The sequence below is a fragment of the Ochotona princeps genome, chromosome 13, assembly GCF_030435755.1.
Source record: "Ochotona princeps isolate mOchPri1 chromosome 13, mOchPri1.hap1, whole genome shotgun sequence".
In the NCBI taxonomy this organism is placed as follows: Eukaryota; Metazoa; Chordata; class Mammalia; order Lagomorpha; family Ochotonidae; genus Ochotona; species Ochotona princeps.
Window position 1 is genome coordinate 13,166,664 of NC_080844.1, and position 25,068 is coordinate 13,191,731.

The following is a 25,068-nucleotide window of genomic DNA, read 5'->3' on the forward strand; positions in this document are numbered from 1 at the left end:
CTGTAGAAAGCCAGGCAGCAGGCTGAGCTTGGGCCCCAGATAGAATCTGCCAACCCCACCTTCAAGGCTGGCTTCTCAAAGTGAGCCCTGCAGCCTCCCAGCATCAGCAGCACCTGGAACTTGCTAGAAAAACAGACCCTGCAGCCCAACCCCAGAACCTCCACAGGACACTCTGACTTTCAGCAACATCACCACGTGTTAGGTTTACACGTTCCAGTCTCTGCAGGGTCCCATGTTGAGGTATGGCCAGTTAAGCTACTACCTGCAACACGGCACCCAAGGTGAGCAATGGTGTAAGTCCTGCTGCTCCACTTCCCATCCAGTGCTCTGTTAATGCATGCATGAAAGCAGCACAAAATGTCCAAGTCCTTGGGCCCCTACCACCCACATGGGACATCTACATGGCTTCTGGCTCCAGCCCTGGCTATTGCAACCATTTAGAAAGTGACTAGCAGATGGAAGATGAGTTAAGCCATTCTCAATCTCTTTCAAATAAATTTCAAAAGTCCATACAGACTCCGAGGCAACCCCTCTGCTGCCACTCCCCAGAAAAGTGCCTCTGAACAAGTTCCAGGCCACTTTGTGCCTCAGTTTCCCCATGTGCTTTCTCACCAGCCTGACATGATTTTCAATGCCCCTGAAACAGTCCACTTCTCGGAAGAAATTGTGACCTAGTAAACCGGAGACCATTATCTAAGATCGCAGTGTCGTCCTGAGAGTCACACAAGGCCCCAGGGCACATAAAAAGACAGTGTCCAGGTGCCCGGGTCTCAGCATCCTCTTAGAACCCCGCCCCTTGAATGTTCACAACAAAATTCTCTGCCCGTTCCCCAGGGATCACCCTGCAGCTGGACCCCACACTGCCCTTTAATTCCTTGAAACTTATCTCCCATGAAGCTGCATAGTGTTTTTACAACTTATCTTTCTAGTTAGAAACTGTAAATTTTCCCTCTGCTGAGTCTCATAGCTGACTGAGTAGTTATCATGATATTTGTAGGGCTCAGGAAAAGAAGGGGGAAAAAAAAACAGAGAAAGATGCAATTCCCTTATTTGACAATCCTGACATTTATTAGCATAATAAAACTCTCAAGATGAAATTGTAGTTTTCCAGACAGTAATTTCATTTGCAGGACAACTTACAAGGAATTTATTTTAAAGCCAGGTAAAACCGCAAAGAGATGACACATGCAGAAAAACGTAGGCCCCAAATAAAATGGAAACAAATGTGTGAGGGACGGAGAACTCAGCTGTGGCCTCGCACGTATGCATCAGCAGCGACAGGAACAACAGTCCCAGGGGAGCCAGGTTCTTGCCCGCCTAGTCTGTTTTCCAAGCTGCCGCCTGGAGTTCTCTTCCCACCCCTTGGAAAAATCACTTTCTACTCCAACACATCCCTACTATGCACAACACCGTGCTGCCTTTATGGTTGTGGCTAACAACTCCTTTTACCTGGAGAGAACTTCTGAAATGGCCATTTAACTGGCCTGCTCCCAAACCTAACAACACCACACACACACACACACACACAGTTCCCTTCTCAGTCTCATTGACTGACATCACAAAGCCACAAAGCCAGTAAGCAACAGAGCCAAGACTAAAGCATGGTTCTTCAGAATCCCAGTGGAAATCGGGTAATTTGGCTCAGGCGCATTGGCTTAGCTAGCTAATCCTCCCCTTGCAGAGCTGGGATCCAATATGGGTGCTGGTTTGAATCCTGTCTGCTCCACTTCTGATCCAGCATCCTGCTAATGGCCTGGGAAAGCAGTGGAGAATAGCCCAAGTCCTTGAGCTCCCACACCCACAGGGGAGACCTGGAAGAAGTTGCTGCCTGTGGGCTTCGGATGAGCTCAGCTCTGGTCATTGCAGTCATTTGAGGAGTAAACCAGCAGATGGAAGATCTGTCTCTATCTCACCTTCTGTCTCTGTAAATCTGTCTCTCAAATACAAATAATACTAAAAATAAAAGAAAGAAAGAAATCAAGTAACTTTCCATACAGTTTGTAATGATCCTAAAGCACTTTTAGGGTTCAGAAAACAGGCTCCCTCTGGCACTTCCTTTCACCCATTCAGCAAGATGGGCAGACAGCAGTGCAGTCACAGCATTGAACTGCAATTTAATACTGTATATCGGGGCCTGACCCTTGCTTCCCCCAAAACGCAGAGCCCACGTGGACAAAGCACAGTGCAGCCAACTGAATGACGAGTGGGATCCCAGAGAGGCAGGGCAGGGGGGCAGCAGAGGAGAACAAACAAGCAGGCAAGGGTCCCAGCAGTCCAGCCTCCACTGGGCCTTCACATAACTCCGCTCTCTGTTCCAAGGCCCCAGACCCGCGTCTGGAGGAGAAGTGCTGAGCCAGTCTCAGCCCACCATCAGTTTGAGGCCTTAGCTTCCCAGTCCTTCCGTCTTCTGCCTCTGCAGCCCTGGGAAAGAAGCACCACATGTAGCTTGAGCTCACGTGAGGCTGATGGCTGTGGCAGGGCGTTCTGCTCAGAGCAGAACTGGTGGTAGCAGTGGCAGCTGGCTGCATCATCCAAGGAACAGGTGAGGCGACAGGTGAGGTGGAGCCTACATGTCTGATACAGAGGTCAAGTCAGGTTAACCAGGTCCCTGGCATCCTTAGCATCCTTGGCATCCCCTCACCCTATTACTCTTGTCAATACAATGATGTATGCATTGTAATGCTGTTGAGTTTCAAGGTGGTAATGTGACATAAGCGGGGAACATAGTCCCTGGCCTGAGAGTGACTGAGAGGTACTAGCAAAGTTCTTGCTACTGTGAAGAGCGTTATCGGATCCAATGGACAGTGAACTCAGATTCCAAAAGGCCGTGCGGACAGAGCTAACCACTGGAGTAACCCGCATGACTAGAGCCACGCCCTAGATAGTCAAGGCCACCTCAGGCATCCAGAACCTTCTCTTGGATTTGCAATTCACCCGAGGTCCTAAGGCACTTAGTAAGAATACATAAAGCACTGCCTCACTATTACAAAAACAGGGCGATAATGTGATTTGAATTGAGAGGAAGGTGGAAGAAGGGGCGTTAAACACGGAAGGCAGGACAGCATTAGTCATTTGTCCTGGATGCTGGGCCTCCAAAGGCTTAGGTAATTCCCACAACAATGTCAACGTGGGTGCTAAGGAACACCATGAAACATGCAGCACCAAAGTTCTCCAGTTAAACCCTTTGAAACCCTTTCTTTTCTTATCACTGTGCTTTAATGGAGCGGGAAATAGGAAACAACTGATGAAAGACATTGTTGATGTTGGAAAACTTTTGGAAGTGTATTCATTCAACAAACGTGTAGTTAGTCAGGGCTCTGGAGTTCTTCTGGGTTATTACCAGAGGATCAATGCCCTTTGGGAGCTCAGTTCGCAGTGGCCTGGACCAACAGCCTTTGCATGAAATGAAAGAGTTGCATCAACCCTGAGCAGTTTCTGCCCTGACCACCAGGGTGGGACCGGCAGCACACACACCATATAGTTCTTCTCCCTTGAGTCCTAATCATCTACTTGTTCCTCTGAAGGGTGGTGGATCTTCTCAAAGGCCACGAGGGATCAATCAGGTAAGCTCTGAATCAGAATTCATTAAAGGATTCCCAAGGAATCCAACTGATAAAGTAAAAAAGAAAGAAACAGTCATTCAAACAACAGATGATAGTCTGGTGGGCTGTCCCTCTGGCCACAGGCTTCCTGCAGCAGCTCTCCCCCGGAAACGGTGATGATTTCTTCCTGAAAGAAAACCAAAACAAAACAAAACAAAACAAAACAAAACAAAACAAAAAAACATTCACTTGGAATCAAGAAATGGAAATAAGCATCACCAGAGAGACAGATTCAAGACCAAAAGATCAGGTACCTGTTTCCCCTTCATAGAAATTGCTAACACTAATGGGGGAAAAATTCCTTTTAAAAGAAATTCATTTGGGCCCAGCACAATAGTATAGCAGCTAAAGTCCTAGCCTTGCATGAACTGGGATCCCATATGGGCACCGTCATGTCCTAGCTGCTTCACTTCCCATCCAGCTCCCTGCTTGTGGCCTGGAAAAGCAGTTGAGGATGGCCCAATGCATTGGGACACTGCACCCGTGTGGGAGACCTGGAAGAGGTTCCAGGTTCCCAGCTTTGGATCGGCGCGCATCGGCCCGTTGCGGCTCACTTGGGGAGTGAATCATCGGACGGAAGATCTTCATCTCTGTCTCTCCTCCTCTCTCTGTAAATCTGGCTGTAATAAAATGAATAAATCTTTAAAAAAAAAAGATCTTCCTCTCTGTCTCTCCTCTCTGTATGTCTGACTTTCCAGCAAAAATAAATAAATCTTTTTTTAAAAAAGAAATACATCTATAGAAGTCCAACAAATTAAAAAAGAAACCCATGAGCAAAGCAAAAACTTAAGGAATCCTTGGAGGGTGGGGCGGTAGGGAGAGACTATGGGATGAGATTTTCAAAGTTGATATGGGGCCCAGCTGAGGACAGATGGGGGCCTCCCCTAACCATGAAATAAGGTAAGCACATGCCTTCCTGGAAGGCCAGAGACCAAGGACCTCAGCCCCATCCATGGCAAAAAAAAGCTCTCTGCTCACAACTCCAAATCCCACAGCATGCAGAGCGTGGATTTGGGCAATAGAACCTGGCTCCATCCAATGTCACATGGGAAATTAAAAATTGGAAGATCACTTTTCATATTTATAAACATTTAAGGAAACTTATAAACATTTCAGGAAAAAAATCACAATCATAAAGGAAAGATGCTAAACTCAACAGTAAGACTGACTCCCAAGAATCTATTAACTCCACTAACCAAACAACAGAAACAGCCTTTAAGAGGGGTGTATTAATCTCTTCCATGGGATAAGAAGTTAAGTCATCCATGAAACAAGATTGGGCTCTAATAAGAATGTAAAAAGAGCCAATTAAGGAGCCTGGAAATGGAAAGTACTATCATATCCATTAAAACGAGAAAGTTCAGGAATAGTACTGGAAGCAGAACGGCCAAGGTTATAAACAGGTTTCCAGAAGTAACCCACGTGGCTACAAGTGATGCAAAGTTTCAACATCAGTGGCAGGCAGAGAAATGCACACTAAACAGTGGTGAACTACAGCGTCTACTCAACTGATGGGGAAAAACGTCAATGACTGATACCCCTACTGCTGGCAGCAGTGTGGGGACACGCCCTCACCGAGTGGGACAGATCCCGAAGCAGGGACATGCTTGTGGAGGGCAATCTGACAGATCTAAGTAACATGTACACGCTCCCCTCTCCAGCAATGCCTGTTCAAGGGACCCATCTGAGAGAAAGACCCTACAGGCATCCACAATGGCTTACCTAAGGAAGTCCCTGCAGCAATTCTGGGCTGTGAAACATGGGAAGCCACAGAAGTGGGCAGGTGGCCCTCAGATCTAATGGTCAGCATGTTCCAGCAAGACCAGCACTGCTGAAAACAAATAGGTCATAATCTAATCCTGGGCACTATTCAAACTGGGAGTGGGCAAAAGGCCGTGCAGGCAATGGAGCAGCCACAGCACAGGATCACGGAGGGTGGAGAGTGGTGAGCCAGAAGCTGAAACTACAGAGACCATGGTGGAAGCCTAGCACAAAAGCCCAAGACTGGGCCAGCGTGATAGCATAGTGGCTAAAGTCCTCGCCTTGCATGTGCCAGGATCCCATATGGGTGCCGGTTCTAATCCCGGCAGCTCCACTTCCCATCCAGCTCCCTGCTTGTGGCCTGGGAAAGCAGTCGAGGACGGCCCAAAGCCTTGGGACCCTGCACCCGTGTGGGAGACCCGGAAGAGCTCCTGGTTCCTGGCTTCGGATTGGCTCAGCTCCAGCCATTGTGCTCACTTGGAGAATGAACCATCGGATGGAAGATCTTCCTTTCTGTCTCTCCTCCTCTCTGTATATCTGCTTTTCCAATAAAAATAAATAAATCTTAAAAAAAAGAAAAAAAGCCCAAGACTGAAACTTACTGGAGGGAGTGACACAAGTGACTGCAAAGGAAGAACCAGGTTCCAAACACAAACAATAAAATGGACCTGTAGACTAGTTGGCAACACAAATTAGAAACTGGCCCTAGGGGCACAGTGTGATGGCCTAGTAGCTAAACCTTTGTCTTGCATGTGCCAGAATCCCATATGGGTGCTGGTTCGTGTCCCAGCTGCTCCACTTCCCATCCAGGCCCAGGGAGCAGGGTCACAGGTGTGGTCCGGGGGATGAACCAGAACTTGACCTCTTTGTCGCTTAGAACCTGCACCTACACTTGTTCTGGCTCACTCTCCAGTTCTGGTTTGCACCTCTCTCCTCCCACCCAGCACACCTAGAGGGACACCTTGTGGAAGTCGATGAGATCGGAGAGCGTGGCGTGGCGATTGGCGTCCACCCCCAGAAAGCTGTAGAAATCCCCAGAGGCATCCACCAGGAAGTGCTTGAACCCCTTCTGCAGGCGGTAGGAGAGGGTGTAACCCCAAATCTTCTCGCTGACCCTGACCAGAAACGCCCCCTCAGCCATGTTCTCCAGGAGATCCTCTGCATATTCTCGGCTGATGATTCCTGATGGACAGAAGAAAACTTATTAGAAAGTCAGCAACGGCTTCTGGACTGTCTGCCCCAACTTCCCGCACTCACCCCTGACCCTCATCCCGCAGCCCCTCAAGGGTCAGGAAGGCACTGGCCAGCTCCAACCACAGTCCACAGAGAAGACAACTTGGCCCCCAAACAACAGCTGCGAGCCTGGCGGCAGAGCTTCTGCTAGGAGCTGAATTGAGCATGCTGTTCTTCCAGTGCAGCCCATTTACTGGGTGAGCAAGGAATGACTAATGAGGTGGAACTCTGGCATCTATGTGACTGGCAACAGAGCTGAGCTCAGCAACAGTGGAATGGGAATCCATGCCCTGCCCGCCTCCCTCTGCAGGAGGGAAACTGGCCCTAAGGGCACAGTGTGATGGCCTAGTAGCTAAACCTTTGTCTTGCATGTGCCAGAATCCCATATGGGTGCTGGTTCGTGTCCCAGCTGCTCCACTTCCCATCCAGGCCCAGAGATGCAGTGAGACTTCTGGAGCTGAGTCTCACTCACCCTCATCCTACCCCCAAGCACCCCAGCTAACTCGGGCTCCTCCCTGAAGGCCCCATTCCTCTTCTGTCCCAGGAAGCTTGAGCTACCGGTCTTCACTCCACCCTGGTACAAATCAGAAGTGGATGACCCTGAACTTGTTGAATTAGCCAAAGTGGACCAGGGCCAGGGTTATGCAATGGATTAAACCAACACCTTCAACCCGGGCATCCCAGGTTGAGGTGGCACTTAGAGCCCTGGCTGCTTTGCTTCTGGCTGTTCTGCTCCCCAAGAATGTGCCTGAGAAGGTAGCAGAAGATCGCCCGTGGGCTTGGGTACCTACCCCCAGGTGTGTGACCCAGAGGGAGTTCCTAGTTCCTGGTTTCAGTCTAGTCCTAGGGAGTGAACCTGGAGATGGAGGATCTCCTTCTGTTTCTCTGTCTTCCTTCTCTCTCTCTAACTCTTCCAAATAAATAATAAATCTTTTTTTAAGATTATTTTTATTGGCAAGGCATATCAGATTCATTGAGAGGAGACACAGTAAGAAAGATCTTCCATCTGCTGGTTCACTCCCCAAATGGCTACAATAGCCGGAGCTAGCAGATCCAAAGCCAGGAGCTTGGAACTTCTGGTCTCCCACACAGGTGCAGGGTCCCAAGGCTTTGGGCCATCCTCCACTGCCTTCCCAGGGCATAACCAGGGAGTTGGATGGGAAGTAGAGCAGCCAGGACATGAACTGGCTCCCACATGGGATTGCCGCACTTGGAGGTGGAGGATTAGCTGGTCCAGCCAAAATAAATAATAAATCTTTAAGAGTAACATGTTGGGCCTGTTGCTGTAGCCTAGCAGCTAAAGTCCTCACTTTACACGCACTGAAATCCCATATGGATACACTCATCCCAGAAAGTTTCTAGACACGGACTCAAGGACTGAACGCAGGATTCTGAGAGGGCTGTACTGTCCAGTGCCAGGCTTGGTTCCAAGGCCCCCAACAGCCTGGCCAAGGTGTCCTCTGGGCTACACTCCAGCTGCAGGCTCTGCCTACTCCTCTCCTTCCATCCCTCTCTCTCCATGGCAGACCCACCCCACATTCTGAAGGGTCTCCCCACCTCTGCAGCCACTCGCCTTGGCCCTCTCTAGGGTTTTCAGCCCACCAGTCATTTGTACTTCTGCTTCCCTAAAGACCTGGGCTGACCTAGCATCTCCATCTGTTTACACAAAGTGCCTAGCAAGGTAAGAAGCATGTTTGCAACAGGGAACCACAGCCTGAACGCAAACCCCAACTCATGGATCTGACCCATCAGCAGCCCGGGAGGGCTTCCTTGATCCTCTCTGAAGCCTGCGTTGCTGTCCTCATCTGTTAAGTCATTCAGTAACACTTTTAAGGGGACTTGAGAATTAACACACGCATGAAAGTTCTTATCAAACATGCCTCAAGCACAACATAGAACTAAGAAGGCATGATCACTTGTGTTCAATTCATTGGGAATCCCACACACGTTAACACTAAGGCCAGCATGTGCAGGTACCAATGGCGATGAGTCCACCACCCCACAACCCAATCTTCTCAACCATGGGCTGCTGAGGAAGACGTCCTATAGAGGTGTCCCAGCCCGGGTCCCTGCAGCCTAATGAAGTTGGCTGGGCTGCTCCCGGAGGCGCTGAGGATGACTCAGAAGGAAGTGTCTATAAATTCTGCATTCTCTGCTACACTGACCCAGAAATCACAATGGTAACGTGGCATGACGCCAAACTAATGCAGCCTTCCAGTTCAGGATGCAAAGAACACTTCCCAGAAGATCCAACCCCCCAAAGGTGCCAACAGGAAGCTTGGAAGGAGCTGCTCTGCCTCCTTCGCGCCCTTCACGCTGCCCTCTCCCTGGACTGCCTTTCAGGCAAGGGGGCGGAGTTGGCAGACAAAGATCAATCACCCTCCAGTCATCCCACCTCTGCCTCTTAAACAAGCTCCACCCTCCTCACCCCTCCCAGCTGGGCAGCAAATACAATGCCAGGATTTTTACGACTTTCTAACTCCACCAACCACCAAGGCTGGTGGAGGGATAACACAGTTTTTTCACAGCTACCTTGTGGGTCGGTCCTTCCTTCCTTCCTTCCTTCCTACTTTTCTTCCTACCTTCCTTCCTTCTTTTGTTCTTTCCTCCACTGGGTTAATATTCCTGGAGGAGCCAAGCCTGTTGCCAGGCCCCTAGGAGCCAGCAGTAAATGCCACACAGTTCCTACCTTTCAGAAACTCTGACTCCAAACAAGAAAAAAGACTCACAGAGAAGTTGTTCCTAATAAATAAAATAAAATAGGGCTGGCATTGTGGCACATCAGACTAAGCTGCTAATTGCAATGCTGCCACCTCATGTAGGAGCACCAGTTTGAATCCTGGCTGCTCTGCTGTGGATCCAGCTCCCTGCTGTTAGTCTGAGAAGGCATCAGTGGTAGGCTTGCCCACATGGCCCCCTGCCACCCTACAGGAGACCTCGAGGGAGTTCTAGACTCCTGACTTCAGCCTGGACCAGCCTTGGCCATAAATGAACCACTGGATTGAAGATTCTCTCTCTCTCTGTCACTATACCTTTCAAATAAATAAATCTTTTTCAAAACAGATAAAAGGCTAACTATAAACTGTGAGGATTAAATTACATGGGTTTGGGCTTGGGTGCTGAGTGAGCACCCAAAATGGAAATGTCAGTGACTGTAATAAGCCAAAAAAAGTTGAATTTGAGAGGCAAGGCAGAAGGGCAGCTGGTGGAAATAACGCGCACACGTTCGGGGTCTCCAAGGAGAGCTAATGTGGAAATTGGGTGTGGCAGGATGCACAGGGCTCAGACATCCCTGTGGTTCTCCATACCACGGGAAGGGGGCAGGACCCGTTTCTGGGGGTGATGGGGAGCTACCTGCACACTCCCCGTCTCCATGTTCTGCACTGCAACACGAAGTCTGTATCCCTGATACAGACTCTTGACCTTGCACCTCCAGATTCATGACCCACAGTAAGCCCCCTTCCTTTTTTAAAACATTTATTTCTTTTTATTGGAAAGTCAGATATACAGAGAAGAGGAGAGACAGAGAGGGAGATCTTCCTTCTGTTGATTCACTCCCAAGTGGCCCCAATGGCCAGAGCTGAGCTGATCCAAAGCCAGGAGCCTGGTGCCTCTTCCGGACCTCCCATGCGGATGCAGGGTCCCAAGGCTTTGGGCCATCCATGACTGTTTTCCCAGACCACAAGCAGAGAGCTGGATGGAAAGTGGAGCCGCTGTGATACAAACAAGCAAGGACTTTCGCCACTAGGCTACCACACCGGGCCCAACTTCCTCCTATAAAATACATCCAGGGCCCAGCGCAATGGCTCAATGGCTAAATCCTCACCTTGCAAGTACTGGTTAGTGTCCAAACTGCTCCACTTCTCATCCAGCTCCCTGCTTATGGCCTGGAAAAGAAGATGGTCCAAAGCCTTGCGACCCTGCACTTGCATGGGAAGTCTGAAAGAAGCTCCTGACTTCAGATTGGCTCAGCTCCAGCCTTTGTGGCCAATTGAAGAGTGAACCCATGGATGGAAGATTTTTCTCTCTATCTCTCTGCTTCTCTCCATGACTCTGATATGCCGTTCCAATAAAAATAAATAAATCTTGAGAATAAAATGAAATGCACCCAGTGTTGGGTATTCACAACAGCAAATACAGACTAAGGCAATCTTTACCAAAAAATACGTATAAAATGAGAAAGAGTGATGATACTGCACATCTTAGCTGGATGGAGCAGTCTCTTAGGAGTTAAAACATCTGCTTGTTTAGGGAAGGAGCAAAGGTGTCCATTAAGTTTGGAATGTGTTAAGTGTGCACGTTACATTATCTAAACTAACCATTAAGATGTAGGTACTGAAAGTGGGATAACCTGTAAAGAATATGGGTGACAAAATGGAATGAGAAATTTTTTATTTCAATGAAGTGTAAAAAAACAAACATTTCTATTAGGCTGAAAATCTCACAAAACTCAACACTGTCGTGTCCAGAGATTGATACATAAGCAACAAGTGAAGCAGAGAAATGATTTGGTCATTTATTCATTCCAGAGCTCATGGATTAGAAAGGAGAGGGCTGTGGAAGGACGGCTGCTGTTTCCATGGCTCTGGCTTTCTTTATGCATGAGCATGCACTGTATTTGTTCAACATTTCCTATTCAAAATATATTAGCACTGGCGTCCTGTAGCTCCCCACGTATGCCACTGTGACACTCACTCAATGTCAATGCCCTGGGAGGACTGCGCAGGTAGGCACCCAGAACAAAAGACCAGTGATCCTGGGTGCCTTGATTTATGTATTGGAAAGTCAGAGTTACGGGGAATAAGAAGAAGGAGGAGGAGGAGGGGAAAGAGAAGGGGAAGAGGAAGAGGAAAAATGAGAAGGAGAAGAAGAAAAAAAGGAAAAGAAGAACAGGAGGAGGAGGAGACACAGAGAGAGAGAGAGATTTTTCATTGACTGGTTCGCAACCTAAGTAGCCACAACGGCCAGGGCTGAGGGCGACTGGAGGCAGAAGCTTCACCTAGGTCTCACACATGGATGACGGGGATGAAATATTTGGGCCATCTTCTGTTGCGTTTCCCAGACTATTAGCAGGGAGACGAGTCTGAAGTAGAACATCCGGGACATGAATTGCTGGCATTGCTGGTGGTGTTTACCCGCTATAGCACAACACCATCATGTGGTTCTTGATCCTAGCTGATTCCCAGGTTCCACTCCCAAGGAGCCTGGTTTAATTCACTGAAGGTATATACTAAGCGTAAATGTCATTTAACATCTTCTAGGTGATTCTGGCTTGAGATTCACTGAGCTAGAAAGTAGGATTGGTAGAGACATAAAGATGACTTTCACATTCTAGAAACTCCCTCTGGATAACAACAACGCTTGCAGACCTATACACAGAGTCGCTGAGGCTTGCTCCAGAGCGAACATAGGACGGGCCCCAGGAGAAGGCACGGCCAGGCAGAAAACGGAAAGGAGAGAGCTTTCCCTGGACTGGAGTGATGGTGGAGGGACAGAAGCACTGAAGGAAATGCCTTTCATCATCCTTCCCCAACCCACAGCCCAGGAGACGGAGAACACAGGGTAGTCTCTGTCCCTGAGTTCCTATCATGAGCCTGGCAGATCCCCTGTGCTTGCATACTCAGGCCTCGGTCAGGCAGCAGTGGCAGGTTAGAAATAGTCCAGAAATGCTGACTTTTTGCCTCCCCAGGTTTCTGTGAGACATGGCAGTGTTCTGGGACAGTTCTAGGGTTTTTGGAGTAAGGAAGTAGGCAGCGCAATCCTCATTTGTGACTGATGCCATTCTCCCTGCCACTTAGGGCCTGATCTAGGACAATTTCTCTTCAGGGTAAAAAGGTGAGCATCACCCAAACTTGGTGGCCAAATCAAACCAAACAATGCCAGGGGAATAATGGCTGCTGCAACCATCATGGATCCTGCTGCCAAGCAGAGCCCAGACTCAACCCAACCTTCACCAAAGGCCTGGCACAATGGCTCAATTGGCTAAATGTTCACCTAACAAATGCCAGGATCCCATAAGGGCACCAGCTTTTGCCCCAGTTGCTCCACTTCCCATCCAGCTCTCTGCTTGTGGCCTGGGAAAGCAGTCGAGGACGGCCCAAAGCCTTGGGACCCTGAACTCAAATGGAAAACCGGAAGAAGCTCCTGGCCCCAGGCTTCAGATTGACTCATCTCTGGCCATTGCAACCATTTGGGGAGCGAACCAGCAAATGGAAGATCTTTCTGTTTCTCCTCTTTCTGTAAATCTTATCTGCCTTTCCAATAAAAATAAATATTTTTTTTTAAAGTCAGAGACAGAAATAGACAGAAGTGTCTTTAGGAAACCAAGGCAGAAGCCCAACATACAGATCAAGGCCCTTGAGAAGAACCGAGGAGGGTGCACCTGAGCCCACCTGTAGGTGCCTGGAGTTCCTCTGAGACCACACCCAAGGCCAGCCAAGTAGCTGCAGCAGCCCCAGCCAGGCCAGGATGGTGGACAGATACTCATGGGGGGCAGTATTCCCTTTCCACACGGGGGGAAACAGTAGCAGTGGATGCAGAAGGAAAGATGTGAACTGGCCTAGCCAGCAAGTCCAAGTTTACTGTCACTGTCACAATACCAGCATCAATACTGCTGCAGGCAGGCAACCAGCACCCAACCAGCAATCAGCACCCAACTCCCAGTATTTCTGCACCCTTCAATCCTGATCCTGGGGGGTTCTTTCTGACACCTCCCCTAACCATCTGTCTGGATTCCTCATGAATGCCCTCAAATAACACCAACAACTTCAGGTTCATCAACAAAATACTTACTCCACTGATGCCAATTGGCAGCAGCCCCAGGAAAGGGAAGGCACTTTATGCTCTCAAAGGACATGGCGCTCTAATGGACCCATAAATCCTCTTGTTAGCAAATCCTCCGAGCCGACCGAGGCCTCCATGCCCAGCCCCTCCTCCGCCTCCGTTCCATTCCCTGAAATCATTAGCTCGGAATTGAACCTGAGTAACCAAACGAGCTCTTTTTATTTCTCTGTTAGCATTTTACCCTGGATAGAAAGAAGCCAAGGCAGACCAGCCACGACGTTTTACTTTTTATGGGTCTCAATTTATCAGATATGCATATTTCTTCAAGCTTTCACCGCAGCAACGCCTCACCAGCTGACAACTCCTCCATTACCGCTTTGCTATTTCTCATTCATTTTTGTAACTTTCCTTTCTTATCGCCAGGCTTTCCAGATGATATCATTAAAGAGGTTTGAAGCTCTTGGTTCTCTACGGTTTCTCAAAGCATCCTAAAGTCACAGAGATGGTGACAAATGAGTTCAAATGCCTTCATTTTTTATCACTGCAAATGAAACTTAACCACAGCTAACTGCTGAGACAAGGGTTTCTCAGGATGGACTTATTGGCTCTAGATGTATTTATGCACAAGAGGCAACATCCACGCCTACGGCAGTCTGTTCCACGCAGATGTGCCGGGTTGTAATCATTAATGTCATTTCTGATGGTGGGACAGGGGGTAGTACCAACTAGCCAATGACCCGGGCACTGGCTACACGGAGTCCTACGTAGCACTTACTGCACTGGCATATATACTGATGGCATGGCCATTTGCTTAACGTCACTCCTGCTGATTACACTGGCAGTTTCACTACAGCAGAGATCATGCTATTTTTCTCTCCATGGTGGCAATGGCCCATGATATTCAGTCATCTTCTGGTATGAGAACTGTGACCTTCCTTTAAGAAGCCATGTGTGCTGTCCATCTATGCCATAGGGTGAATTCCACCCACCACCACTGCTATAGTTTGAATATGATTTGATCCCCTCAGACCATACAGGACTTTAAACCCAAGAATACAACACAGTTCTTCCTAGGCGAAGAAACTTGGCCACTCTCCATATGAGAGTCTTTCTCTTCCATTCTGACATGCATCAGGAAAAACTTGGTCATTAAACAGCTCCATTCCATGTGCGAGCAACATCCTCGCATGCTTGATGGTACAACTGTCAGAAGATTGCAAAATCGGTTACACAAATTGTGAGATTTAAATCTTGCTTCTGTTTGCTTGGTGACAATACAGAAATTAACTTTTTCTTGCCCCATCGCAGTAGAGAATAAAGCTGAAAATAAATGAAAACACCTCGGCTGCACCCTCCCCCTTAGTTCCTTCACATAACCAGGGCAGCGGGCGGTTGAGCTGCATGATCTAAGACTCCAGCAGCCTTTGCTGGGTAAGGGCCACGCCCACAAATGGCCCATGAAGACTTCACTCCCCCAGCTGCCTGGGGACTCTGGGGTTCCAAGCATCTCGCACACCCATCTATTTATTCAGCTGGGTAGAACCAAAAATATGCAGGAGCTGGCCAGGCAGGAGAGGGGCAGTACCCACCATTAGGGCAAAATAGGTGAAGACAGAGGCTGAACAGCACCCAGGAGACTAGCAGGAATGAACCGGAGACAGGTGAGGGTCAGATGGGAGTTGATTTTGGCAAGGCAGATCAGTTCCAGCCACAGGGTCCCAGACAAACCTGAGTTCACTACTGCTGAAAGGAAAAAGCTCAGGGAACAAAACCAAGATGCAGTTAATGCAGAAAAACCAGCAGGTTGGGCCAGGCTGCTGCAGGATGTGTAGCAGGAGGGATGTGTCTTGGAGCAGACCACCCCAGATTGGACAGCATCTCCACTGAGCTGCCCAGCTGCCCAGACTCACGCAACCAAGTTCAGTCAAGAATCCTTGAGCCTGACCCGTACTAGAAAAATTGCCCAGCTGGTTAAGAAACTCACAAACCAAGACCAAGTGTTTGTCTTCATGGACTCAATGTTGGGGGTACTTTTCTGTACAGTGGCAGCCAATCACAGAGGGAATGAGTGGCCAGCGACCACTCCTATATCCTTGCCCCACGTCTCTGCTGAAGTCACACCCAGTTTCCCGTTTTGGGAATGTGTGTGTCCATGGCACCAGACTGCAACCCTGAGTCTTGAGATCCCTTCTTGAACTTCACCTTGTCAGTCCCTTGGTGACCCCCTACACTTCCCCTTTTGGAGTTTCCCTTCTCTTATCTCTGAGATGAAGACTGCTATGCCGAGGAGGTCCCCAGTTCTTATGTTCGGTCTGGATCAGACCCTAATCTCTTCACTCCACCAACAGAATGCTTACAGGGCCAAGGGTGCACCTACAACAGAGCCTACCAGGGGCCAGGGTCTGGGGGTACAGGCTCAGACACAACAAGGAGGGGCCAGCCCACCTGGAGCTTCTGGCCCAATGAGAGCTCACTGTCCTGTGGGCACGGAGACACGGTCTTTTGATGCCTTACAGGAGCTGCTGGGACCTGAATGTGTCCCCCAGAAGTTTACATGTGAGACCTGTAATCTCGCCACCCCCCAGGCCACTCACTGCTAGCAGAGACTTTGGACGGCACCTCCAAGGTGGTATTTCTGGCTTTACAGGGAGAAGGACTTAGGCTAGCAACTTGCTCTGCCCCGCTATGTGGTGCTCTCTGCCACCAGGTGGCGCAGCACGAGGCCCTTGCCAGACGCACAGCAGACCCAGTGCTGTGTTCTTGAACTTCTCAGCTTCCAGAATCCTGAACTCCATCAACTTCTGGCTTTGCATGAATGACCAGGTCACAGGTGTTGAATTGGAGCAACAAGAAACAGATTAAGCCTGGAGCCGCGGGCAGCCACAGAGGCCAGGTGGTGGCAGTAGAGGGCAGAATAATACTTGTCCCCTGCACAAAGAGGATGGCCCCAAGCCTCACTCCTGGGCCTTCCTGTCTCCCAGATCCCACTCCAAGACGCTGGGGAAGAATCCAAGATAGTGTGGGGCTTCAAGTTTCTACCTCTGACTAGAGCAGTCCTTCAGAACCCCCCAATCCAACCCAAGAGAGAGGCAAAGATGCAGCCAACACCTGCCCCAAGGCCTGGAATGGGATCCTACCATGAAACCAGGGGGCAATGCCCCTGCTGTTCCTCTCAAAGCCAGCTCGGCGAGGCAGCTGCTCCTCCTTGAACCACCGGACGATGACCTCCCTGGAGACAGGACGCAGTGGCCGCTCCCAAGTCCTGCCGAGGAGAGAGGAGGAGAGTGGGAGAGTCAGGGATGGAGGGAAGAAAGGGAGTCAGGGAGGGCTGCTGAGAAAAGGAGTGTGCATCACGTCCAGGAGAGGACTCAGTGAGCCCAGTACTCCAAGGCCCTTGGCAGGCTGCAGAGCACCAGCTGTCATGATATTCCCTCCCCGCCCTCAAAGCGCCTCACAGGTAGGAGGGAGAAAAGGCTAGGAGAGGCTATCTGAGGGGGGCCCGGGGGTGGTGATGGGGGAAAATATCCAGGGTATCAGCATCGCTTCCCAGGCATTGGTGAGGCAGGATCAGGATGAGAGAGCAAGCAGAGAACTTCCACCTGCAATTCCCATGAGGTCATGGGCAGAGGAGTCCGAGAAGGGGGTGAACAACTTGGCTGAGAGTGGACGAGGGACCTGTGGGCTGAAGACTCAGAGAGAGGTGAGGAGGAGCGGGGAAGGGCAGGAGAGATGAATTGAATACCTTTTTTTAAGAAGCATCTTTTATTTATGATTTAAGATGTAAATACGCAGAGTAACATGAGACAGATTGTCCATCCACCGGTGGATTCCCCAGATGGCTGCAGCGGCTGAGGCTGGGCGGAAGCCAGGAGCTTACAACCCCATCTGGGGCCCATGTAGGTGGCCGGGACCCAAGCACTGGGACTCTCCTCTGCTGCTTTCTCAAGCATGTAAGCAGGGAGCCAGATGGAAAGGGAAGCAGCCAGGGCTCAAACCCACGCTCACTTGGGATGCTTGATCGCAGGTAGCAGGTTATTACACTATACCACAACTCCAGCCCAAAATAGATTTTTTTTTTCAGTATGTTTTCATGTGCACCAAGACATTCATGGCTTTGTGTCTGAGCTATGGTTCTTGAACTCATACAGAGTGGGCCATATAAGACCCCTGCTGGAGCTAGGACTGGGGTTGTGGCGTAGCACACAAAACCACTACTTGAAGCATCAGAATTCCATTCAGCTACCAATTCCATCCTGGCCCCTGGGGCTCCATCTTCAATTCAGCACACTGCTAATGACCTGGGAAAACAGTGGAAAATGGCCCAAGTGCCTGAAAGACCCAAAAGAAGCTCCTGGATCCTGGTTGCAGATCAGCCTAGCTCTGGCCATTACAGCCACTGGGAGAGTGAACCAGCAGATGGAAGGTCAATATCTTTCTCTCTCTGGCTCCGGTTCTTTCTCTCTGTGTAACTCAGCTTTCAAATAAATAAATAATCTTTTTTGATAAAACAAACAAAAGGGACCTGGTATGGTAACCTAGTGGCTAAAGTCCTCGCCTTGCATGCACTGGGATCCCATAAGGTCACCGGTTTATGTCCCGGTGGCCCCACTTTCCATCCAGCTCCCTGCTTATGGCTTGAAAAAGCAGTCGAGGACAGCCCAAAGCCTTGGGATCCTACACCCCCGTGGGAGACCCAGAAGAAGCTCCTGGCTCCTGGTTTCAGATCAGATCAGCTCCAGCCGATGTGGCCATTGGGAGAGTGAACCAGCAGGTAGAAGCTCTCTCTCTTTATTTCTCTCCCTCTCTGTGTAACTCTGCCTTTCAAATAAATAAATAGTCTTGGACCCGGCACGGTAGCCTAGCAGCTGAAGTCCTTGCCTTGAACACGCAAGGATCCCATGTGGATGCCAGTTCATATCCCAGCTGCTCAACTTCCCATCCAGCTCCCTGCTTGTGGCCTGGGAAAGCAGTCGAGGATGGCCCAAAGCCTTGGGACCTACACCAGTGTGGAGACCCGGAAGAGCTCCTGGCTTCAGATTAGCTCAGTTCTGGCCATTGCGGCCACCTGGGGCCACAAGATAAATAATCTTAAAAAAACAAACAAACAAACAAAAAAGACCCTGCTGTTTTTGCATTACACTAAGAGTCTGACAGTATGTGACACATCACAGATCCTCCACTTCTACCTGTTGAATAAGTCCATGGTACAGCTGCACTATACTGATCTATGGTTGGGAAAAACAACCTCTGAACAACCAGGGTCATGACCCACCTCAAACAACCACGGCCTCTTTGGTGTCTCCAGCTGAGTGACAGGAACCCAGCAAATGCTTATTTTGTCCTTGCTACCCACCTCATCATCCTGGCCTACTGAATCCACCACTTTCTGTTTGACAGAAGAAACGCCAGCTCTGCTCTCTGGCTGTGCCCACCCAGAACTCTGAGACAAGCTCAGCTCTGCCCTGTAAGCTGTTTGTGTATTTTACCTGCCCTAAAATGAATGCACTCATGTGTACACATCCACAAATAGCAGTTGGATATTGTATGTTCTAGGAAGTATGTTAGAATAAAGACAGAGGCGGATGGTGTTTGGCATAGTAGCCTAAGCCACGGCTGGCAATACCAGCAAACTGGTGCTAATTCACATCCCAGCAACTTTACTTCCAATCCAACTCCCTGCTAATGTGCCTGGAAAAACAGCAGTGGATAGCTCTCAATTCCTTGGGCCTCTGCACCCACATGGAAAACCTAGAAGAAGGTTCTGGCTCCTAGCATCAGCCTGGCTAAACCCTGGCTGTCATGGCCACTTGAAGAGTGACCCAATAGATGGAAGATATCTTTCTCTGTCTGTCTGTCTCTCTATCTCTATCTCTCACTCTATATTTCAAGTAAATAAATTAATACTTTAAAAAAAGAAGAACCAGAGTCTCCTGGCCCAGGAGACTGCTTTGCAATGGGTGCTAGGTCTGTGAGCCCCAGGGGAAGTGAGCCCAGCAGGGCCCAGATCAACTCGCCCGGGTCCTTGGGCCTGCCTGTGCAGTAAGTCCCTGGGTTGGGGGCAGCCTGGTGGGGCCCAGATCACCTCGCCAGGTCCTTGGGCCCACCTGCACAGTGGGTGCTGGATCCATGAGCCTCAGGGGTAGCAGGGGACGGGAAGGTAAAGGTCCAGTGGGGCCCAGGTCACCTGGCCTGGGTCCTTGGGCCCTCCTGGGAGGGCTTGTCCTCCTCAGTGGAGCAAACAAAGCAGTGGACAGCAGGCCCAGATTCTCACGGAGAATATGGCAGCCCATTGGAGTCTGCAGAGGACATCTGGTGCCATGGCAGAGGAAGGAGAACAGGGGAAATTGAACAGACCCAGCCAAATGTTTGACAGCAAAAATCGAGGTGAATGGAAACTGCAAGGTCGACTGTGCCAGCCAGTGGACATTGGAGGGATTCCCATATCCTTCAATCGGTAAGATTGGCAGCATTTCAGAACGAACGAAACCACTTGGGCAGACCCCTCAGAGCAAGCACTACATCAGGACCCTGCGTTGATATGGGGTGGCCATTGCCCATCCCCAGTACTGGGGCGGTTGGGAGGCTGGGTATGGCTTCTCCCCTTGTCTCCACTCTTCCCCCGATACAGGAAGAAGAAATGAAATTTGGAAACAATGATCACACCCACTTTCCCCTAACTCTCAATCCTTCCCACTCTGATCAACAATGTAAACATCTTCAAAAATAAAAATTAAATTGAATTAGTAAAGAAGAAAGGAGGAGGTGAGGTTCTATTGCATATGTTATGGCCCCAATCTTGTTCTCCAAGGGCTGTCACCTCTCCACCTCTCCAGACTCGGCTTTAACCCTACAACCTCACAATGGACCTCCTCCCCACTGCGTCCTCCCCAGGACCTCTCCATCCCTCCGTGGTATCCTCAGATGCCTTTCCTCTTGACTAAGCAGCACCAGGAAGCCCTGCCCCACCCAGCCTCTTCCCCTGCATTCGGATTCCACTCCTTCCATCACCCCCCTACAAAAAAAAAAAAAAAATCCCTGTGCTCAGGGGGAAAAATTCTTCAAGTTTCAAGGACTCAAGCTCCTTAGAAGGCAAAAGGGAAGTTATAAATAACAGCCAAGAAAGCTTCTTCCCCCTTCTCCCTCTGTTTCTAAGCAGTGAATTTGAATTTGTGCCTAAGCAGAGAATTTTTGAGCAGGAAAGTATGATTTCCCAGAATATAAATGCTAGCTGGGGCACACTTGTGTTCACCCCACAGCATAGACAAGGGTGTGCTGGGCACAGCAGGTGCCGCTGAGCTGAGAGCATTAGCTCATGACCCCCTGTCCCGTGGGGCGACCACAGGAGGAAAGCAGAAAAGGACTCTCTCCATGGCAGGGTGTGCCCCAGGCCCACTGTGAAAGCCACCCGTCCATGCTGCCCACACACAGCCAGCCTGGAGCCGGGTTGCATCATGGGCCGTGGGGCTCCATCATGTGAGCTCCACAACAAATCACAGGCGAGGGAGCAGAAGGCTTTTGCAATTATGCACTAAAATCCAGAACCTGTAGGGAAAATCTGACAGCATTTTAAAAAGACAGAGAAAAGAAATCAAGCATTTTTGCGTGCCTGAAAATTCCATTCCAAAAGTCAAAAGAGAGATGACAATCTTCCCGACATTTAGGGAGTTCCTAGATAGCAATAAGGGAAAGACCAGCCCATAAAGAGAAACGGGTAAGGGCGAGCAGACAGTTAAGGAAATCGCAATGGTCCTTTAGCACATACCAAATGCTCAGCAGTCTCTCTCCTGAGTAGAAATGCTCTAAGATGTTATTTCCCACACAGAAGCCTGTCTTTCGTGTTGGTTAGGCTGAGAGGATCCCCCCCACACACACACACCCCAGTGGGCACCATCACTGTCAGAGGCAAGTTGATGATCACTGTAAGAATTTTCAATGTACACCTCCCCTGACCCAGCTACGTCACTTTTAGGGATTTCTTTTACAAATAATAGCTGTAAATATAAAAAGTTAAAGGCTGTTCCGTAAGGATACTATTAGTGATAACCAAGGAGTTGGAATAGCATTGTTGTCCATAGACAGAGTTTTTGATGCACAAACTATAGTATATCCATACACAGCACTCCACGGCTATGGTTAGGGGGTGCCAACGGGTATGCAAATCCCACCTCTGGCCCTTGCTTAGGGCAGTGGTTGCTCAGTACTAACGGGGAGAAAAGACAGGACAGGGAAGGAGACGAGCCAGAAGAGGCAAAAGATAAAGACAGGTGGAAGACAGAAAGGTTTCTAGGGACCTCTTGACCCTCAGGGTTGGGAATCGTGGACAGTCATCTGAGTGACCTTGCCCATTGAACCCTAAAGGAGCACAAACGTAAGGACCTCCTGCCTTTAATCAGCTGTTCTGCAGCCCTTGCACTGGAACTGGGAATGATTCCGGTAGTATCTGTGGTTACAAAAAGCTACAAACCCTGGTTCCTGGTCATCGGGCCACATTCAAGTCATTTGAGGTCTTTCACTACAAGCTCTGAACCTGGGGGGCATGAATCTTTAGCAGTGTATGCAAACGTGTCCACAACTAGGCATGCACATTTGGAAGAGAAAAAGGTATACAACGTTGCTTAGATTGTCAGAGGAAGCTTCAACTCCAAAACTGTTAAGAACCTCCTAACTCCCAAGTTATCAGAGATATCCAAACCTACCCTATTGTGTCTGCCTCCTACCCCTTTATACAAACTGGGAACACTGACACCCACAGGGGAGAAATGAGTAGCCTTGGACTTGGCAGCAAGTCAAGGGGCATAACCAAGACTGCAATCCCATAGTCACTTGCTCCTCCCCAAGGCTCTGCCTCAGCCATGCTGTCCCGCCTCCTCCCACTCACCTATCAGGCACCGCAAGAGGCAGGGGCGGGCCGGGGCCTGGGAGATGGTGGTACAATCTGGCTTCCTGCTCGTTGCTCTGGCCCAGCTCCTGGAACATGGAGCTGAGGCCAGCGACTGTCCCCTTCTGGATGGCACGGAGTGAGTGGCGTCGATATTCATCCCGGGCACGCTGGGCTCCACGGCTCCTCTCCTCATCAGCTGCCTTGGACCTGCGTACTGGCAAAGCAGAGACAACGCCATCACTCAGATCCACAGCCCAGACTGTACACTGCACAGACCAGGACTGGGGACAGGCGGTGGGCAGCACATGGACCCCAGATTCACCCAGAGACCCAGGACACTCACATAGCGTGGGCCACCAACCCTACAGGGACTGCATGGACATGCAAAGACTGGCACTCGCAGGTAAGCAGGCCCAGGCAAACCCATCTCTGGTAGAGGCAAAGACATTCCCAGCAGTGTCAGGTTCTCTGGTTGTTCCTGCAACCCCATTCCAGGATAAGCAAGCAATGTTTGGATGGAGATTTCCATCTCCATAGGTCCTTCTTCTGGGAGTGCCCTCCTCAAAGCAGCTTCTCAAACTCTGTGCTTAGACCAGTGCACCTGCCAGGGTCATCAACCTCTCCAAATGCCAACCCTGGTCACCCATGCCAATCACCCATGCTGATTGTGCCCTCTCTCTCCCCAGGCAGGTTCTGAATTCTCCATGTGTTTATCTACTTTGTCCAACTGCCCACTAGGCCCTATCGCCAGTCCTGCTCCATAAGTGAGGACCCCCACACGCTGGGACATTACAAAGTAATCTGCCCAAAGCCAAACCTAAGCAAGGGAATACCCAGTGTTGGAGTCCAAGTATGCTGCCTCCAAACCCAATACAGCCTTTTCCACCACACAGACTCAGGTCACAACTCCATGACTGACACCAGCGCTCTTTGCTACAAAAAGCCGAAGGAGGGGTCCGTGCTGAGGCATAGCGAGGAAAGCTGTTCTCTGCAGCATCACTGCGAGTCTCAACTACTCTGCTTCTAATCCAGCTCCCTGCTAAGGCAGCAGGGAGCACCCAAGTCCTTGGGCCCCTGCACCTACCTGGGAAACCCAGAAGCTCCTAGCTCCTTGTTTTGGATGAAGCTAGGCAGTTGTGGTCATGTGGAGAATGAACCGCCAGGTGCAAGATGAAGGACTCTCTCACTCTCACACTCACTCTCTCGCTCTCCAGCTCTGCCCTTCAAATAAGTAAACTAAAATTTTAAAAACAAACAAGGCCAAAGGAACCTCTAACCTGCTCATGTTATTCCTCTGGAAACTGAGGCCCCGGGGGATGAGCAACTTGTCCCCCGGGTCAGTGACCAAGTTGGGCCCGGAACGACACTTTCTGCTACCACAGCATGAGTGGCGTCCTTTCCTTTCTGGGTTCCTGTGACCTTGAGCTCTAATGAGTGTGAGGTGTGCATAGCGCATCAGGGGCTTCAGAGGAGGGTCCTCTCAGACAGGTGCATCCTTCAGAGGCAGGAAACACCTGCTGGACACAGGATGCAAGCAGCAGACGCCAAAAAGCAGGTGTTCCAGGCAGAGGAAGCGCGGATGTGAGGCCCAGAGGCAAGAGAGAGCTGAGATGGCCCTCTTAGGTCAGAGCCTGGAGGAAGGGGCTAAGAGGGGCTGAAGAAACAGAGAAGATCATTTAGGAGGTCGATAAATCTTGGCTTATGTGTTCTAATGCTTTCCCAAAGGCCCACTGAAAGCCACTGGAAGGTTTTAAAGGGGGAAGATCAGGCTGCTGCAAGAGAACTTCAAAATGTTCATGGAAAATATGTACATATTGCCCTAAAAATGATACATGGATTCCAATTCATTTTTGCACTAAAATAAAGGAATATTGTTTAATGTATCTTTTAATTCTACTTTCCCACAAACCTTCAGAAGTCCCCTCACATTTGCGTTTTTAAAACACACATTGTTCCACCACATTTGGACTGAATTTGACAAAAACAAAGAAGGAAAAGAGAAATTCAGGCACAGAGCAAAGGGGACGAGAGAGTGTCAGACAAGGGGTGCACACTCAGGAATGTTCAGAGTGGGCTGGGCGTTTAGTGCACCAGCTAAGACCCTGCTTGAGCTGTCTGCATCCCACACTGGAGTGCCCTGTTCAGGCCCTGGCTCTCGGCTTTGCATCCAACCTCCTACTGAGGCATATCCTGGGAGGCTGAAGATAATGGCTGCAATGGCTGGGTCCCTGGCACGCACGTGGGAGACAGGATGGTTTTTGTGCTCCTGGCCTAGGGCTGGCTCAGCTCAGACTGTTTCAGGTGTTTGGGAAGTGACTCAGCAGGTGGAACATGGATACTTCCTCTTTCTGTCTGTAATTTTCAAATAAAATGAAAATAAAATTTTAAAGGAGGTAGAATCCTCACAAGTCAGTCAGTTTTTGCATTGGTAGTAAACAAGATGAGAAATTGGAATGACAGTGAACGTTCTGCCCATAACACAAAACTACACATCAAGTTGAAGAAGAGAATTGAGTTTGGGGTGTTTGAGAAAAACATATCCATGAGAATCCAGGAGAAAAGGTCCAGGAGTCACCTGCTCCTTAGGGTTCCCTTGGCCCAGCCCGGCCCCACTTCCTTGCCCAGGTTAAAAAGAGTCAGTGCCTGCCAATATAGGATTTGGACCATCCAGCTGCATCCTGCAGAAGAGCTATGTCCTTCCAAGCAATAGCAATTGGTGGTGAACAGCACCTGAAACATGAGTGAATAATCCTACAGTACAAGACAAGGCATCAGTAAAGATTCAGTTTGTGCACGTGTCAAGGCACT

At 49.6% G+C, this 25,068-nt stretch overlaps 1 protein-coding gene across 2 annotated transcripts in view; it reads right to left on the reverse strand.

The window, feature by feature from the left end:
* Positions 1 to 3,327: 3,327 nt before the first annotated feature.
* The window catches only part of SH2D4B (SH2 domain containing 4B), a 63,465-nt gene continuing 41,724 nt past the window's right edge, over positions 3,328 to 25,068 (reverse strand). For both annotated transcript variants that reach the window (XM_058671898.1, XM_036495871.2), the window contains 4 exons: positions 22,258 to 22,474; positions 16,517 to 16,641; positions 6,325 to 6,545; positions 3,328 to 3,729 (listed from right to left, as the gene is read on the reverse strand). In XM_058671898.1, coding sequence (XP_058527881.1) covers positions 3,576 to 3,729; positions 6,325 to 6,545; positions 16,517 to 16,641; positions 22,258 to 22,474 — 717 coding nt within the window. In that variant the 3' untranslated portion in view covers positions 3,328 to 3,575. The remainder of the gene's footprint in view (positions 3,730 to 6,324; positions 6,546 to 16,516; positions 16,642 to 22,257; positions 22,475 to 25,068) is intronic.